Source organism: Hypanus sabinus, chromosome 28 (assembly GCF_030144855.1).
Source record: "Hypanus sabinus isolate sHypSab1 chromosome 28, sHypSab1.hap1, whole genome shotgun sequence".
Lineage (NCBI taxonomy): Eukaryota > Metazoa > Chordata > Chondrichthyes > Myliobatiformes > Dasyatidae > Hypanus > Hypanus sabinus.
Genome location: NC_082733.1, coordinates 43,029,156 through 43,049,250, shown reverse-complemented (window position 1 = coordinate 43,049,250; position 20,095 = coordinate 43,029,156). Strand labels below are relative to the sequence as shown.

The 20,095-nt window shown below is 47.9% G+C and overlaps 1 protein-coding gene across 8 annotated transcripts in view; it reads right to left on the bottom strand.

Moving 5' to 3' along the window:
• Nucleotides 1-20,095, bottom strand: part of LOC132382636 (FERM domain-containing protein 5) — a 171,144-nt gene that overhangs the window by 51,901 nt on the left and 99,148 nt on the right. For 4 of the 8 annotated variants that reach the window (XM_059953050.1, XM_059953051.1, XM_059953049.1 and 1 more), the window contains one exon: nt 12,327-12,431. In XM_059953050.1, the coding sequence (XP_059809033.1) occupies nt 12,327-12,431 (105 nt within the window). Of the gene's footprint in view, nt 1-584; nt 731-12,326; nt 12,432-20,095 lie in introns of those variants that run through there. The other 4 variants (XM_059953052.1, XM_059953053.1, XM_059953054.1 and 1 more) reach the window with 2 other exon arrangements.

Below are 20,095 nucleotides of genomic sequence, written 5' to 3'. Positions count from 1 at the left end.
AAACACTTGACATTTCAGACTAAGACGGGCTGGAAAGGATGGTGGAAGAGCTAGAATAAGAAGGGTTTTCCCACTGGCCACCCATTTTACTTCTACTTCCCATTCCTTCTCCACCAAGTCTGTCCATGGCCTTGTCTACTGCCATGATGAGGCCAACTTCAGGTTGGAAGAGCAAAACCTCCTTCTAGGTAGCCTCCAAGCTAACAGCATGAACATTCGTTTCTCTAACCCAGTAATTTCTTCCCCCCCCCACTCTCTTTTTCCATTCCCCATTCTGGTTCCCTCCCCCCTAACCCAGGGGGTTCATGACATGCAAAAGGTTGGGAACTGTTCTAATTCCTTCTCTTCTCCTCACCTCCCTCCAGTGCCCTCCTCCTTCCCTTTCTCACATGGTCCATTTTCCCTTCCAATCAGATTCTGTTTTCTTCAGCTCTTCATTTCTTCCACCAATCACTTCCCAGCTTCTTCACTTCATCCCTCCTCCCTCCCACACCCACCCACCTTTCCCCCTCACCTAGCTCCACTTACCATCTGCCAGCTAGTATCCCTCTTCCTCCCCCCAACTTCCCATTCTGGCATCTCACCTCTTCTTTCCAGCCCAGATGAAGGGTCTCGGCCTGAAACGCTCCACAGATGCTGCCTGATCTCCGGCACTTTCTGTGTGTTGCTCTGGGACTGTGTGCCTATTCCTTCTCAACCTCAGCCATCCTGGGGAACAGCTCCAGCTACTCTGGGGGAAGGAACAAGGAGGCTCTCTCAGCTTTATCGCAAAGAGAATAGTGCGCAGTGCCGGGGCAGAAGGGAGGGCAGGGCAGGGTAGACCGGACAAGCACAAGGGTTTGAGGTCCACCAGTTCATTAGCTGAGGGTTTGAAGCTCACCAGCAGGAATCTCAGATCCGCTCACAGCTTCTTTGCCTCATTTCACTAAGCTCAAACTCCAATCACGAAATGCGGGCTTGGCATGGGATTCTGAAAACAGCCCAGAGAATGGAACCTTCTCCAGCTCCATGTCGAGGACCCCACCGTCCTCCAGACCTCCTCCCGAATGCTGGAATAGGACAGAGGTAGTGGGAGCTGTGGGATTCCAGCTCCGGAGGTCAGAGGACATCCTGGCTGACACCCAGTAACACATACCACCGGCAGAGCTGGAAAGCAACAACTGATCGTACGTGAAATCAGATCTTTCATTGCCTAGGTTTTGCAGATGCTGGAAATCCAGAGCAACACACACAAAATGCTGGCGAGGAGAGGAATGAGCAGTCGAATTTCAAAGCTTGTACTCCTACCCCATCCTTTTCATTCTGGCATCTACTCTTCCTCTCCAGTCCTGATGAAAATTACTAAAATTTTTACTGTACTGATGTTGTGACAAAAATCAGTGTTAGTAAAGCTGATTATGAACCTCCCATCTCAGGAAACCACCTTATGTTTCTGAGTTTAATGTGACTGTTGCTTGACCTTATGTATGTATCCTATCACAGACATTGTTTCTTCTCTCTACCCCTCTGGCTCTTTGCTTCCCCAGTTCCATTCCCATGGATGCCGCTTGACCTGTCGAGAATTCCCAGCATACTGTGTTTTTGTTTCAGATTTCCAGCGTCTGCAGCATATCTGCTCTAAAATCCTAGAATCAAAATCATTAATATTAGGCAGTTAACAATGTATAGAAGCAACTCAGAAACTCCAGCAGTTCTAATTAGCTGCAAAGGAAGAACATTATAGACTCGTATAACACGGGAACCACATGAAAATAAGACATAGGAACACATCAGGCCATTTGGCCCAACAAGCTTGTCCTATTGCATCATGACTAATTTATTTTCCCTCTCAACCCCATTCTCCTGCCTTCTTCCAGTAACCTTTGTCACCCTTACTAGTCAAGAATCTATCAACCACCACTAACTATTCCCATTCACTTGGCCTCAACAGCTGTCTGTGGCAATGAATTCAACAGATTCACCAACCTCTGGCTTAAGAAATGCCTTTCCATCTCCATTCCAAATGGACATCTTTCTAAAGGAACAGGCTTCTCGTGAACCATATCGGATCGACTGCGGTAATATGGCAAGTGTGCATGCGACCAACCAATCGTGCGGTGATTCGACTGGGCCCCTGTCACCGGGAGGCTCTTTTCTGGGTTTCTGAGTGCACATATTTTTTTCATCCTTGTGGACCCGGCTCATAGCACCCACATTGTAAGGCACCCAGTGTGTACCCATTACTAACTTGACTCAGTAAAAACTGTTAATCCTACCACTCCAATGTACTACGTAGCTCTGCATATACGTAACACTTCTGCCCAATTAGTCCATGCTAAACCAAGATACCCTTCCAAGCTAAACCCATTTGTCTGCGTATTATTCTTAATTCGTAACTCTTTACGGCGCCAGCTCTAAGATCAGGTTTGATTTCCGCCGCTGTCTGTAAGGAGTTTGTACGTTCTCTCCCGTGACTGCGTGGGTTTCCTCCGGATGCTCTGGTTTCCTCCCACAGTTCAAAGAAAAGCTTGTTCTGTGCTGCTGAATTGACCATTTCCTCTCTCGGCGCTGAGTTGACGCTCGTATCCAACACTGACAGGAAACCTGTGCAGGAGAGCTTGTAAGTGGAAAAGCCCTTGCAATGGGGCAGTTCCACTCTCTCAAGCTTGGAGGTCCAGGTCCAGTGGAACAACTGGACATCTTCCCTGGCTGCAGTGGATGACAATGACTTCTATGCCTTGTCATGCTCTTGGCTCTCCATGTAGTGCTGGAGAACCTCCTTCCTGGCCGCTGGATCTCGTCCACCCAGTCTGTCAGAGCTGACTTCATGTGCCAGGACAGAAACGTCCCGATCTCACCGGGGTCTGAGGACCGTCCAGCGAAGCAGTGTACCGGGTGCAGCTGCTACCACAGGCAAACAATCAGGACTTTGCCCACCCCCAGCCTGGGTGCCGGATGCAGTTGAGGGGTGACAGGAGAATCCACAAATGGCCCCAGCCCTATCCTCGCCCCTCCATCCTCCTCTCGGTCACAATCACCAGCAGAGACGAAACGGGAAACAAACTGAAGCAGAGACATAAAGATTAGCTTTACTTCTTTGTCATATGTACATTGGAAGATCAAAACTACTGTGAAGTGTGTTGTTTGTATCGAGAGCCTGCAAGTGTTTCTGGTGCCAACGTAGAATGCCCAAAACTCACTATCCCTAGCCGGTGCGTCTTTTGGGATGTGGGAGGAAATGAGGACACCTGGAGGAAATACACAGTAGGACGTACAGACTCCTTACAGACAGCGGCGGGAATCGAACTCCGGTCGGTGATCACTGCCTCAGTAGAGTTATGCTAACCACTACGCTACATCACACCACTCCCATTGAGAGAGACGAGAAGCCAGTGGCTTCCTGACAAAATCAGGTTCAGAGCACCTCAACCTGCCACGCTACCCAGTCGTTGAGGCGAATTTAACCCGTACGAACAGTTTGCAAGACGAGCTTTGCACTATATCTTGGTACACGTCAATAATAAACCAAAACCGTCACACCATCTCCTGATCATCGCTACAGACAGGTGCAGAGGCCAGGGAATCAAGAACCTATCAAGCTCCACTTTAACCATAACCAGGTCGTTGGGTACACTTAAAGCAGAGGCTGATAGATTCTTGATTAGAAAAGGCATCAAGGGTTACAGGAGAAGACAAGAGAATGGGGTTGAGAGGGGTAATAAATCAGCCGTGATGGACTGGCAGGGCAGACTCAATGGGCTGAATGGCCTAGTTCTGCTCCTATGTCATATGGTCTTATGGACCACTGCTGGGTTAGCCTAGGGAAGACATCTTAGGGAGAATCCTACCCAGCTGTTCCCATTTCTTCACATCCATCTGCACTTCTCAAGGGTAAAAAGACAAATGAAAAGTTCTGAAACCCTGTTCTTTCGTCTCACTGGGAAATGGCAGAGAAAGGGAGTTTCATGGATCACCATGGGCGTGTTGAACGCTGAGGCAGACACAAAGAGGTTGAGAGGCCAGCTCCTGCTCCTATTTGCTTGTGTTTGTAAAGAGTTCAGGAACAATCCAACTGAGTTTCCCTCAGATCAGGAGATGCCCAATAACTTCCGGACAGCAGAGTCGGGCCCATGGGAGGTCACTTTCAGAGAGCTATCATGCACAGGAAGAACCGAGTGGCCTCCTGGTGTGGCTGCAAGATCAGTGAATGGAAAGTGGAGAAAGTTCTGGAAGCTGCAGATCAACTGTGATGGTGGGTTCTTGGTTCAGGTCACAGTGTTGCTGGGGCAGAGGTGGTAGGTTACAGTGGAGGAGGGTACACTGGATGAGATGGGTAGCAGTGAAGGTCACACTGGATGTGACCCGACAACACATGCCCTCAGTATTATCTTTTTTTATTTGCCCAATTCATCTTCTTTTGCAAATTGGTTGTTTGTCAGTCTTTGTTTATATATAGATTCTCATAAATTTATTTCTTTATTTTCTGTAAACACTTGCAGGAAAATTAACCTGAAGGTAGTAACGGCAATGTATATGTACGTTGATAATAAATTTACTTTGACTTTGACATTAAGAATGGGAAATATTAGACGCCTTGATTCAAAAAAGATGGGGTGTGTTTCACTCTCTCTCCCTGCGGAGCACACTCAGTCCCTCCTCTGTAATTCCTGGCTCGGCCTAGCACAAGGGCATCCCTACTTCAAGGTTGCCATGGCACCATCAAACGTCACGAGTATGATTTTGTGACTTTAAAAAGAACTGTCACTGTAACTGTGTAGCTATCGGAAGACAGACTAGAAAAGCTGGCATTCTTTTTTTTATCACGGAAAGTTAAAAGTTGCATTTAATTCAGGTTCAGATATTGGGCCACAGGAGAGTAAAAGGGAAAGGAAGGTTATCGGATCCACAGAGAGAGCTAAGGGAGATCTCACACATACAGCAAGCTGACATCTGAAGGGGAATGGGAGCAGATTCAGCAGGAAGATCTGCCAGAACATTGAAGGACACTTGAAGGGCAAACATGGGGGGGCTGTGGAGTGAGACTGTTTGGGGATCCTTTCAATGAGTCAGTACTGGCACAATGGGCTGTGTAGCCCCCAGCTTTGCAAGATGATTCCAAGTGAATGTGCTAACCTTGCATGGGCCAATGGAAAACAATCCAAAGTTCAAAGTAAATTTATTATCAAAGTACATATATGCCACTATATTCAAACTTGAGGTTAATTTTCTTGCGGGCATTCACAGTAAATACAAGAAACACAATCGAACCAATGGAAGATCACACCCAACAGGATGGACAAACAACCAAAGTGCAAAAAATGACAAACTGCAAAAATAAAAAGAAAGAGAAAAATAATAATAATAAAAAGTAAGCAAGAAATATGGAAACCCTGAGATGAAGAGTCCTTAAGAGTGAGTCGACAGATTGTGAGAACAGTTCAGTGATGCAGCAACTTAAGTTGAGTTAAATTATCCCCTTCGGTTCAAGAACCTGATGGCTGAGGGGTAACAACTGTTCTAGAACCTGGTGGAGTGAGTCCTGAGGTCCTTGTACCTTCTTCCTGATGGCAGCAGTGAGAAGAGAGCATGGCCTGGGTGGTGGGGGTCCCGATGATGGATGCAGCTTCCCTGCGAGAGCACTCTGTATAGACGTGTTCAATGGTGGGGAAGGCTTTACCTGTGATGGACTTGTATTAGCCATTGCTGCCCTGAGGAAAAGGTATTGACTGTCCACTTGATCTATGCCTCTTATCTTGTACACCTCTATCAAGTCAACTCTCATCCTCCTTTGCACCAAAGAGAGAAATCCTAGCTTGTTCAACCTGTCCTCATAAGACACGCTCTCTAATCCATGGAGCATCCTGGTCAATCTCCTCTGCATCTTCTCTAAAGCTTCCATATCCTAACTATTATGAACCAACCAAAACCAAACACAATATTCCACATGTGGTCTAACCAGAGTTGCCTCATAGTTCTTGAACTCCATCACCCGACACTCCAAATGCCTTCTTAACCACCTTATCAAGTTGTGCAGCAAACTTGAGGGATCTCTGGACCTGGGCCACTTGATCCCCCTGTTCGTCCACACTGCTAAGAATCCTGCCATTAACCCTGTCCAAAGCAAATCACTTCAAACTTTTCCAGATTGAACTCCATCGATCACTTCTCAGCCCAGTTCTGCACTCTGTCAATGTTCTGTTGTAACCTATGACAACATTCTAGACAGTCCACAACTCCACCAACATCAAACACCTTGGGATTCTGCTCCCACATTGCTGTAGATCTGTAATTCCTGAACCACTGGGTGCCAGCATCTCTAAAGTCCTCTCCTGGGCCCCACACATTGATGAAGTTACAAAGAAGTCTGAGGAGATTTGGTATGTCATCAAAGACTCCAGCAAATTTCTACAGATATAGAGTTGAGAGTATTCTGACTGGTTGTATCACTGTCTGATATGGAGGAGCCACTGCACTGGACTGGAAAAAGCTGAAGAGAGTTGTAAGCTCAGCCAGCTTCATCATGGGCACTAGTATCTTCACCATCGAGGACATCTTCAAAAGGCAGTGCCTCAAGTTCAAAGCTCAAAGTAAAATTATCAGAGTACATACATGTCACCACAAACAACCCCTGCAGGCATACTCAGGAAATCTATAGAACAGTAACTGTAAACATCAGAAACCGTTAACAGTAAACAAACTATGCAAACGCTTACATAAATAAATAGTAATAAATAACGAGCATGAAATAGCAATGTAACAGAGTCCTTAAATGAGTGTAGTTATCCCCCTTTGTTCAAGAGCCTTTTGGTGGTTGTAGCTGTTCTTGAACCTGGTGGTGTGAGTCCTGAGGCACTTGGACCTTCTTCCTGACGGCAGCAGTAAGAAAACAGCATGGCCTGGGTGCTGGGGATCTCAAAAAGGCTGGATCCATCATTAAGAACCTTCCCTATCCCAAGGCATGCCCGTTTCTCATTGCTACCATCAGGGGGAGGTGCAGGAGCCTGAAGATCTATACTCAATGTTTAAAAATAGCTTCTTCCCCTTCCGCCATCAAATTTCCAAAATGAGCCCATGAACACTACCTCACTATTTTGTTCTCTTTTTGCACTACTTATTTATATTTTATATATTCTTATTTTAATTTATGGTAAGTTTAATGGCTTGCATTTTTACTGTTGCCACTAAACACCAAATTTCACGATGTATGTCAGTCTCTCTGCACGGTGACCGGGGTTTCACGATGTATGTCAGTGATGATAAGTCCTGGAGCTCTGGTATCGCCAGGGTCCTCTCTGCACGGTGACCGGGGCCTGGCATCGCAACGTTCTCGCTGCGTTGGTTCCTGCCGCAGCAGAGGTGCAGCTGGGACAGAATTGTTCATCAGAACCCGTTCGGGCTCGCTGCTAGAGTCTACTGCAGACAAGATGAATGGGGTGAAGCTCTCCTTTCACTGAAGTGACCTACAGTAATTGAGTTTAGATGATCTCAGTGTGACTCAAGAGAAGAAAATTAATTAATATGGACAGGCGCCAGGATTCTTTAAAGAGGCTGCAAGGTTGGTGAAGTTCAACAGATTCAGATTCATTTATTTATCGCATGTATATATTTCACTTTCAAGGACTCTACCACTTATGTTCTCAATATTATTTAGAAAAAGAATATTTTTATTCTTTAGAATATTATTTATAATATTATTTAGAAAAAGAAAATTATTATAATTTTCTATTTGCACAATTTGTCTTCTTTTGCACAATGCTGGTCAGTCTTTGTGTGTAGTTTGTCACTGATTCTATTGTATTTCTTAGTTCTACTACAAATACCTGCAAGAAAATGAAACTCAGGGTTTTATATGGTGACATTTATGCACTTTGATTTGAACTTTTAAACTTTGTGCACTGAAACATACAGTGAAGTGTGTTGTTTTGTGTTAACAACCAACACATTCAAGAACATTCTGGGGGCAGCCCGCAAGTATCACCACACATTCTGGCACCAACACAGCATGTCCACGATGAACAGCAGAACAACACAAACAACAACAGCACAACAAAACCCTTTCCCATCCCCCATCCTCTCACCCTCCCACCCATTGGAACAGTCAGGCCTCTAAACCCAGCATCGGCCGCCTCGATACTCATACCAACCCTCAACCTCAGGACTCACTGACATGGAATTCACCTTTCCTCATCCATGGGGCTCACCAACCTCAGCCATTGGCCACTGGGATCATTGATCTTCAGTCTCAGTGCCTGATGACCCAACATCTATTCATGGGATCATTGGCCTTCCACCATAGAATGCTCTAACGTGAACCATGGCTTCTGACCCAACACTTCATTTACTGTCCCAACCTCTAACTCCCCACATGCCTGTCCCTAAACCCTAACCTGACATCTAACTCCCCACATGCCTGTCCCTAAACCCTAATCTGATCTCTAACTCCCTACATGCCTGTCCTTAAACCCTAACCTGACATCTAACTCCCCACTTCCCAGTCCCTCAACCCTAATCTGATCTCTAACTCCCCACATGCCTGTCCTTAAACCGTACTTTAAAGTAACAAGCAGAGTGGACAAAGGACAGGCAGTGGATGTCATTTACTTGGATTTTCAGGAGGTGTTTGTTAAGGTGCCACACATGAGGCTGCTTAACAAGATAAAATCCCATGGCATTACAGGAAAGATACCGGCATGAATAGAGGAATGCTGACAAGCAGGAGTCAGCCAGTAGGAATTAACGGGGCTCTTTTCTGGTTGGCTGCCAGTGACTAGTGGTGTTCCTCAGGGGTCAGTATTAGAAACACTACTTTCCAGATTGTTTGTCAATGATTCAGATAATGGAATTGAAGGCTTTGTGGCAAAGTTTGCGGATGATACCAAGATAAGTAGAGGGATAGGTAGTGCTGAGGAAGCAATGTGATTGCAGCAGGACTTAGACAAATTGGAAAAATGGGCAAAAAAGTGGCAGATGGAATACAGTGCTGGGAAATGTATGATAATTTATTTTGGTAAAACAGACAATAGTACGGACAATTATCTAAATGGGGAGAAATTTCAAACATCAGAGGTGCAGAGGGTTTTAGGAGTCCTTGTGTAAGACTCCCAGAAGGTTAATTTACAGGTTGAGTCTGTGGTAAAGAAGACAAATGCAAAGCTGGCATTTATTTCAAGGGGAATAGAATATAAAAACAAGGAGATAATGTTGAGCCTTTATAAGGCACCAGTCAGGTCACACTTGGAGTATTGCCAACAGTTTTGGACCCCGTATCTCAGAATGGATGTGTTGTCATTGGAGAGAGTCCAGAGGAGGTTCACGAAGATTATTCCGGGAATAAAGGGGTTAACATATTAGGAGCGTTTGTCAGCTTCAGGCCTGGACTCACTGGAATTGATAAGAATGCAGGAGGATCTCATTGAAACCTACAGAATGTTGAAAAGACCAGATAGGGTGGATGTGGAGAGGATATTGGGGGTATTCAGAGCCAGAGGGCACAGCCTCAAAATCGAGGGGTGACCCTTTAGAAGAGAAGTAAGCAGGGATTCTTTTTAGCCAGAGAGTAGTAAATCTGTGGAATACTCTGTCACAGACTGTGGTGGAGGCCAAGTCCGTGTGTATATTTAAGGTGGAAGTTGCTTGTTTCCTGATCAGTCAGGGTATCAAAGCCTAATTCTGCTCCTTTGTCTTATAACCTCTAACTCCCCCACATCCCCACACCTAAACCCTAACCTGACCCCTAACTCCCCACACTGTCCTCAAAACCATCCATACACACCTAAAAACAACTGAGTCTGAGACATGCAGGCATCAGTATTGGTCTCTGGCATGGTGCCAGAGGACCGGAAAACTGCAAATGTCACTCCACTCTTTAAGAAAGGAGGGACACAGCAGAAGAGAAATTATAGACCAGTTAGTCTGACCTCAGCAGCTGGGAAGATGTTGGCTTCAATTGTTAATGAAGAGGTTATGGAGTACTTGATAACACAGGACAAGATTGGTCAAAGTCAGCATGGTTTTCTTAAGGGAAAATCTTGCCTGACAAACCTGTTAGGATAGATAACGGGGATGCAGTGTATGTTGTACATTTGGATTTTCAGAAGCCCTTTGACAATGTGCTACATAGGAGGCTGCTTACCAAGTTAAGAGCCCATGGTATTACAGCTATTTCCAATATGCACTTTGATAATAAATTTACTTTGAACTTCGAACTGCTGTTGGGAAGAATTAAACCCGAGTAGAAAGTTACAGAGCCAGACAGCACAGAAGCAGGTCCAAGCCCACCATGTCCTTGCTCACCATGTCTCCATCTACATGAATCGCATTTCCCAGTGACTCATCTGCAAATTTTACAGAATGTAGCAGTGGTTGAACAATGGTCTTAGTTAGAAATTGGCAGCAACTCACAGCCAAGAGTTAATACCACATAGACGCAAATCGACACATCGCTCTCCTGTTAACTTCTCACACTTAACCTCCCTGATTTCCATGAGCTTTTCAGATTTACACAACAATTAACTGATAAATTCAAAACAGAAAATAAAATCCAGTAATTTAACAGCATAATGACTCTTTGAACAATGTAATAATTATTGCTGTTCAACAATTCATGACACCAGACCAGAAAATGAACAATTCTCTGTCTAAAGCTTCACTCATTCAGCTGCTGAATTTATTTATCCGTTTATTTATTGAGATACTGCGCAGTAAAGCCCTTCCAGCCCTTCAAGTTGCCCCGCTCAGTCATCCCAACCCAATCACAGGGCAATTTACAATGACCAATTAACCTCCCACTGCCGCATCTTTGGACTGTGGGAGGAAACTCGTGATCACAGGGAGAACGTTTAAACAGCTGCAGGAATCGAACCCAATCGCTGAACTGTGAAGTCTGGTGCTAACCACCACGCTATCATGCCACCCCAAATTTCCGGACAGTTCTACTGAACGTCTTTTAGTTTGTCAAATTTCTTTTTATTTTCCATCTCATTTTTATCTTTCACTGTTCACCTCCAATTTCACATCGAGTCCTCCTCAGTCCTTCGGTGACAAGATGGACGGTTTACCTTGTTACACTTTGGGGGAAAAATATATTAAAAAGACAGACAACACACGAAGGTGTTGGAGGAACAGTGGGTCTGGCAGCATCTGTGGAGGGATGTGGAAAGTCGACATTTCAGGTTGAGACCCTTCATCCGGACTGTATTTCCACCCCACCGTTCAGGACATCCCAAACCACTTCACCAGCAGAGTTTCCGTCTGACGGGCAGACAATGTTGCAACGTAGCCCACTCGTGCACAGGAAGATCCCACAAAGTGTATTCAGGCGGAGAACTGATTTTGTTTTAGTGAAGAAGGCTAGAAATTCAGAATTTGGTTCTTTCCCTACCCCTCTTCCAACTGGTGCCATTCTCACATGCAGGCAAATCCTCGACCCAAAGGGGAGACCCTGAGAACGTACCCTTCGCTCAGTAATGCGCTCGTGTGTCGGATCTAGCGCCCCACTCTCTGGAGTGCTCCAAGAGTATAACCAATGGAGGAACAGGGCACGACTCCCTCCTCCCCTGAAATCTGGCCAAACACCATAAAATTTCCCTCTGAGGACTCAGCCTGCTCCTGGGTCTTGCATGAAACGTACAGCGCAGACAGCTTCATAAATACAGAGATTCTGCAGATGCTGGAAATCCAGAGAGAGCCGCTGGAGGAACTCAGCGGGTCAGGCAGCACCTACGGAAATGAGTAAACAGCCGACGCTTCAGGCTTGAGGAGTCGGCCCCGTCAAGTTTAGCCGTGCCTTTTGTTCATGCAAGGGGGGAGCAGGCTGCTCCTTCGTTAAGCGCGCTGGCCTCTCTGTCCAAGATAATCTCTTCCACTCTTACAGGTGCTTGCCCACGAATGCCGAAGGTCAACGTGACAAGTCCGGGTGGACTGAGTCAAGAACATTAAAATATGGTCAGACCTTTTGGGAAGTACTCCCCCCACACATCCTCCACTGCCTCCCCCCCAAAAGAAAAACAGAATCCAGGAGGAAATGTCAGAATTGAGACTGATAGAATTTTAAAGGTGTGGGATTATTGATCTAGGCAGGTAGAGATCAAGCAGCCCCATTCCACTGAATGGGAAAGCAGCTGTAAAGGGCTGACTGGCCTCCACATGGTCCGAAGGTGCACAGGAAGCTTTAACCAGACAAAGGGTCTATGTTGGAGTCCATTCAGCCCTTTGAGACTGACCCATGGCTTCAAACCAAGACATTGTTCACAGCATATAAAAGGGGAAGAGATTCGGTGGGGAAAAGCCAGGGCACAAAAGACTCTGACAGCGCTCGACTGGTGCCCACAGGCTCTCCCAGAACCTACCCTCTGTTTGTCAGGGTCCACAAACCTGATTCCGAAGTAGTCCTTTTCCAGCAGGTTCATGTGACGGCAGAGGAGATCGATCAGGTAGTGGCCTTTGGCATCCCGCTGAAAAAAAATAACAGGAACATGAGGAACAACAAGAGTCTCTGCAGATGCTGCAATTCTTCAGCCACACACACACACACACACACACACACACACACACACACAGTGCTGGAGGATCTCAGCAAGTCAGGCAGCATCGATGGACGGGAAATAGCAGTCTACGTTTCGGCCGAGACCTTCATCAGAACTGGAAAGGAAGAATGAAGAAGCCAGAATCATGAGTTTAGTCCCCGCTGGATTGACTGTACCTGCAGCCCCTGCTAGAACCTCAGGCTATTGAAATCTCTTGGTAACATGGGCGGTGCAGAAGCATAGCAGTTAGTGGCAGCACTGATCGAGGTTCAATTCCTGTCAAGTCGATCGGGATTCAATCCCCGTCACGTCGATTGGAATTCAATTCCTGCCACACTGATCAGGATTCAATTCTATTTCCGCCAACCGATCAGGGTTCAATTCCTGCCACGCCAATCAAGGTTCAATTTCCACCGTTCTCCCCATGGGCTTCCTCAGGGTGCTCCAGTTTCCTCCCACATTCCAAAGGTGCACGGGTTAGCAACAGTGAGTTGAGGGCAAGTTATGTTGATGCCGGAAGCGTGGCGATACTTGCGGGCTGCCCCCAGCACATCCTCGGTTGACACATACAACACATTTCACAGTAGATGAATGTGTGACAAATAAAGCAAATCTTTATCTTTAATCTAAACTCACGTCCTTCCCACCTCACTCAATGAGCTACTCTTTGCATTGACTGATGGGAGCTTCTCAATGCTACCGTCAGGTAGGAGGTGCAGAAGTCTGAAGGTGGGCACTCAGCGATTCAGTAAACAGCTTCTCCTCTGCCATCCAATTTCTGAATGGACATTGAACCCATGAACGCTACCTCACTACTTTCCTATTTTATTTTGCACTACTTATTTAACTATTTAGTACATATACATTTACAGTTTTCTCTATAATCGTGTATTACAATGTACTGCTGCCACAAAGACAAGAAGTTTCACGACATTTACTGTGATATTAAACCTGATTCTGATTCTGATCCTGGAGAAGGAAAGATGCTGTTGATGAGTGTCAGAATCAGACCTGTTATCATTGGCATACAGAACATTATGAAATTTGTTTTACAACAGTAGTACAGTGCAAGACAAAGAAGTTGCTATAAATTACAATAAGAATATATAATTAACTAAAAGATAGGAGCAGACTTGACAGGCTGAATGGCCTAATTCTGCTCCTATGTCTTATGGTATTATTGATAGGTTCTTCGTTAGTCAGGGTGTCAAAGATTATGGGGAGAATGGGGTTGAGAGAGACAATAAATCAGCCATGATGGAGCGGAATTGATGGTCAACTGGCCTAATTCTGCTACTATCTTGTGTGGTCTTTTGGTACTATAGATAATGTAAATAGAGAGCAAAATAGTGAGAGAGTGCTCCTGTGTTCAGGAACCTGATGGTGGAGGCGAAGTAGCTGTTCCTGAATCGTTGAGTGTGTGTCTTCAGGCTCCTGTACCTCCTCCCTGATGGTAGAAATGAGAAGGGGGCATGTCCTGGGTGGTGAGGGTCTTTAATGGCAGACAACACCTTCTTGAGGGACGAGCTTTTGAAGACGTTCTCAATGCCAGGGAGGCTAATGCCCATGATGGAGCTGGCTGAGTTCAGAACCCTCAGCAGCTTTTTCCGATCCTGTGCAGTGGCCTCTCCACACCAGACAGAGCTGCAAACAGCCAGAATACTCTCCACAGTGCCTCTGTAGAAATCTGTGAGAGTCATTGGTGACATAACAAATCTCCTCAAACTCCTAATGAAGTACAGTCAGTCACCCTGTCTCCAGGAATGAGATGTGACTGAGAACCAGGGATGGGGAGAGAGACAAAGAACATTAGGGACAGTTCTGCTCAAACTGACAACATTCACCGGTCGAGTTGTTTTGAGATTTTCGGCCGAAGTGAGTAGTACTGGAGGGCTGGACAGTGTGCAACGCTGTCACCTTGGACACAGCGTACACCCTGTCACTTCAATGGCAGGCCCACGGTAATTAGCGCAATCTGCTTCGACACCGCACAGGGCTAGGAACTGGCCATCCAACCCACAGACGTCAACAGTACGAATGCCTACAGGGGCTTATTCCCTGTCCTCGCTCCAGAAGTGCTGCCCGTGACAATAAAGCTCCCTGAATTAGCACAAAGCAACAGAACCTTCCAGAAAGCACTCCCAGTCAAATCACAAGCTGACGTGTCTGTGATACAGTCCATTGCAGGCAAAGTTCTCCCCGTCACTGAGCACGTTTACAAATAGGAACCAACATCAAGGACTCCCCCACCCCCCCACATTCCAGGCCATGCTCTCTTCTCAATACTACCATCAGGAAGGAGGTACAGGAGCCTTAGGTCACACACCACCAGATTCAGGAACAGTTTTTACCCTTCTACCACCAGGCTCCGGAACCAGCGTGGATAACTTCCCTCACCTCAACACTGAACGGTTTCCAAAACCTACAGACTCACTTTCAAGGACATGGTTGGGAGGGGTATGGAAGGTTATGGTCCACATGCAGGTCCATGGCATTAAGCTTAACAGCACATTGGCACAGACTAGATGGGCTGAAGGGCCTGTTTCTGTGCTACAGAGCTCTATGACTCTATGCAGAACAGAGGAAGGCCCTTCAGCCCAACATCTCCATGCTGACCTCAAACACAAGAGATTCTGCAGACGCAACACACACAAAATCCTGGAGGAAACAGGAAGAAATCTGCAGATGCTGGAAATTCAAGCCACACACACAAAACACTGGTGGAACGCAGCAGACCAGGCAGCATCTATAGGGAGAAGCACTGTCGACATTTTGGGCCGAGACCCTTCGTCTGGACTCACACCATTTTGGAACAAGACCCTCCATGTACGTGTTACCATGCCAACTATGATACCTGCCTCAGCTTGTCATCTTTGCCTACATTTGCCCCATATGTCTCCACACCTGTGGACAAGGTGATGTCTGGACCAGTTTGACTTAGACACACTAGGTTACAGTGGACCAAGATGGCTCCAGAGAACAATGATACCTCAGGTGACATCTTCCAGATAGTCAATCTTTTTTTCTATGTCTTCTACTTATTTTTTTTACCTTAATTGTGTTTCAAAGTCTGTTGGAGTCTGTGACTTATGGTTTGGAGTTCTATTGGGCGATCGAGTACTCTGTTCTCCCTGAGAAAATTCCAGGAGAGGATCGCGAGAACGAGCTGGCTCAAGAAGAAGACCAGAGGCAGGGTGTGGGGCCATGATTGATTCCATTTCTTGGCGATTAAAGCATCGGAGAAGATTGAAACATCAAAGCGAAGGCAGAGGAGAGCGAGTGGTCACGCTCCACTGGAGGTCGGGTCACCGGTCACTCTCCACAGAGGCCGGGATCGGCGGTCACTCTCCACAGGAGGTCCAGTCAATGGTCACTCTCCACAGGAGGCTGGGTCGCCAGTCACACTCCACAGGAGGCCGGGTCAATGGTCACTCTCCACTGGAGGTCCAGTCAATGGTCACTCTCCACAGGAGGTCGGGTCACCGGTCACTCTCCACAGGAGGCTGGGTCGCCAGTCACTCTCCACAGGAGGCTGGGTCACCGGTCACTCTCCACAGGAGGCTGGGTCACCGGTCACTCTCCACAGGAGGTCGGGTCACCGGTCACTCTCCACAGGAGGCCGGGATCGGCGGTCACTCTCCACAGGAGGCTGGGTCGCCAGTCACTCTCCACAGGAGGCTGGGTCACCGGTCACTCTCCACAGGAGGCTGGGTCACCGGTCACTCTCCACAGGAGGTCGGGTCACCGGTCACTCTCCACAGGAGGCTGGGTCACCGGTCACTCTCCACAGGAGGTCCAGTCAATGGTCACTCTCCACAGGAGGCTGGGTCGCCAGTCACTCTCCACAGGAGGCCGGGTCAATGGTCACTCTCCACAGGAGGCCGGGTCAAAGGTCACTCTCCACTGGAGGTCCAGTCAATGGTCACTCTCCACAGGAGGTCGGGTCACCGGTCACTCTCCACAGGAGGCTGGGTCGCCAGTCACTCTCCACAGCAGGTCGGGTCACCGGTCACTCTCCACAGGAGGTCGGGTCACCGGTCACTCTCCACAGAGGTCGGGTCACCGGTCACTCTCCACAGGAGGCTGGGTCGCCAGTCACTCTCCACAGGAGGCTGGGTCACCGGTCACTCTCCACAGGAGGCTGGGTCGCCGGTCACTCTCCACAGGAGGCTGGGTCGCCAGTCACTCTCCACAGGAGGCTGGGTCACCGGTCACTCTCCACAGGAGGTCGGGTCACCGGTCACTCTCCACAGGAGGCTGGGTCACCGGTCACTCTCCACAGGAGGCTGGGTCGCCGGTCACTCTCCACAGGAGGTCGGGTCACTGGTCACTCTCCACAGAGGTCGGGTCGCCGGTCACTCTCCACTGGAGGCCGGGTCAATGGTCACTCTCCACGGGAGGTTGGGTCACCTGTCACTCTCCACTGGAGGTTGGGTCACCGGTCACTCTCCACAGGAGGTCCAGTCAATGGTCACTCTCCACTGGAGGACGGGTCACTGGTCACTCTCCACTGGAGGACGGGTCACTGGTCACTCTCCACAGAGGCCCGGTCCATGGTCACTCTCCACTGGAGGTCGGGTCACCGGTCACTCTCCACAGGAGGCCGGGTCAATGGTCACTCTCCACAGGAGGTCGGGTCAATGGTCACTCTCCACAGGAGGCCGGGTCAATGGTCACTCTCCACAGGAGGTCGGGTCAATGGTCACTCTCCACAGGAGGTCGGGTCACCGGTCACTCTCCACTGGAGGCCGGGTCAATGGTCACTCTCCACGGGAGGTCGGGTCGCCGGTCACTCTCCACTGGAGGCCGGGTCAATGGTCACTCTCCACAGGAGGTCGGGTCAATGGTCACTCTCCACAGGAGGTCGGGTCACCGGTCACTCTCCACAGGAGGCCGGGTCAATGGTCACTCTCCTTAGGAGGTCAGGTCGCCGGTCACTCTCCACTGGAGGCCGGGTCAATGGTCACTCTCCACAGGAGGTCGGGTCAATGGTCACTCTCCACAGGAGGTCGGGTCACCGGTCACTCTCCACTGGAGGCCGGGTCAATGGTCACTCTCCACTGGAGGTCGGGTCGCCGGTCACTCTCCACTGGAGGCCGGGTCAATGGTCACTCTCCACAGGAGGTCGGGTCAATGGTCACTCTCCACAGGAGGTCGGGTCACCGGTCACTCTCCACTGGAGGCCGGGTCAATGGTCACTCTCCACAGGAAGCCGGGTCAATGGTCACTCTCCACAGGAGGCCCGGTCCATGGTCACTCTCCACTGGAGGACGGGTCACTGGTCACTCTCCACAGAGGCCCGGTCCATGGTCACTCTCCACTGGAGGTCGGGTCACCGGTCACTCTCCACAGGAGGCCGGGTCAATGGTCACTCTCCACTGGAGGTCGGGTCGCCTGTCACTCTCCACAGGAGGCCAGGTCGCCGGTCACTCTCCACAGGAGGCCGGGTCACCGGTCACTCTCCACAGGAGGCCGGGTCAATGGTCACTCTCCACAGGAGGCCGGGTCAATGGTCATGCTCCACTGGAGGCCGGGTCAATGGTCACTCTCCACAGGAGGCCGGGTCACCGGTCACTCTCCACAGGAGGCTTGTATTTGAGTGGTCACTTTCCTCAATGCTGACAGAGGAGGCTATTTAAATTCTGAGATTGATGTGATATTGGAATGGACTATTGTTTACATCGAACTGTGGTTTATATCGAACTGTAGTTTCTATCGGAGTGTAGTTGACATCGGACTGTGGTTTGTATCGGAGTGTAATTGACATCGGACTGTGGTTTGTATCGGAGTGTAGTTGACATCGGACTGTGGTTTGTATCGGAGTGTAGTTGACATCGGACTGTGGTTTGTATCGGAGTGTAGTTGACATCGGACTGTGGTTTGTATCGGAGTGTAGTTGGCATCGGACTGTGGTTTGTATCGGAGTGTAGTTGACATCGGACTGTGGTTTGTATCGGAGTGTAGTTGACATCGGACTGTGGTTTGTATCGGAGTGTAGTTGACATCGGACTGTGGTTTGTATCGGAGTGTAGTTGACATCGGACTGTGGTTTGTATCGGAGTGTAGTTGACATCGGACTGTGGTTTGTATCGGAGTGTAGTTGACATCGGACTGTGGTTTGTATCGGAGTGTAGTTGACATCGGACTGTGGTTTGTATCGGAGTGTAGTTGACATCGGACTGTGGTTTGTATCGGAGTGTAGTTGGCATCGGACTGTGGTTTGTATCGGAGTGTAGTTGACATCGGACTGTGGTTTGTATCGGAGTGTAGTTGACATCGGACTGTGGTTTGTATCGGAGTGTAGTTGACATCGGACTGTGGTTTGTATCGGAGTGTAGTTGACATCGGACTGTGGTTTGTATCGGAGTGTAGTTGGCATCGGTCTGTGGTTTGTATCGGAGTGTAGTTGGCATCGGACTGTGGTTTGTATCGGAGTGTAGTTGACATCGGACTGTGGTTTGTATCGGAGTGTAGTTGACATCGGACTGTGGTTTGTATCGGAGTGTAGTTGACATCGGACTGTGGTTTGTATCGGAGTGTAGTTGACATCGGACTGTGGTTTGTATCGGAGTGTAGTTGACATCGGACTGTGATTTGTATCGGAGTGTAGTTGACATCGGACTGTGGTTTGTATCGGAGTGTAGTTGACATCGGTCTGTGGTTTGTATAGGAGTGTCGTTTACATCGGACTGTGTGGCTAAGTACAACTCTAACATCACATACAAGTTTGCTGACAATACCACTGTTGTGGGCTGTATCAAAGGTGGTGATGAAAATTTGGCTGTGGTTTCATAACAACAACGTCTCACTCAATGTCAATAAGACCAAGGAACTGATTGTGAACTTCAGGAGATGGAAACTAGAGATGCATGAGCCAGTAATCATCGGAGGATCAGAGGTGGAGAAGTTCAGTGACTTTAAATTCCTCGGTGTCACTATCTCAGAGGACCTGTCCTGGACCCATCATATAAATATAATTGCAAAGAAAGCACGACAGTGCCTCTACTTCCTCAGGAATCTGCAGAGATTCGGCATGTCATCAAAAACCTTGGCAAACCTCTACAGATGTGTGGTGGAAGGTGTGCTGACTGGCTGAATTATGGCCTGGTATGGGAACACCAATGCCTTTGAGTGGAAAATCCTGCAAAAGGTAGTGGCTTCAGCCCAGTACGTCATGGGTAAAACCTTCCCAACCATTGAGCACATCTACATGAAACAGTGCTGTAGAAAAGCAGCATCCATCATCAGAGATCCTCGCCACCCAGGCCAGGCTCTTTTCTTACTGGGGCCATCAGGTAGAAGGTACAGGAGCCTCAGGAATCATTCCACCAGGTTCCAGAACCGTTACTACCCCTCAACCATCAGGCTCATGAACAAAAGCGGATAACTACACTCCTGGTATTCTCACAACCAATGATCTCACTTTAAGGACTCTATTTTGTTACTTCATACATTATTTATTGATATTTATTTATATTTGTATTTGCATCATTTGTTGTTAATTGATCCTGTTTAGTTACTGTTTTGTAGATTTGCTCAGTATGTCTGCTGAAAAACAAATTCAGGGTTTTATGTAGTGATATGTATGTACT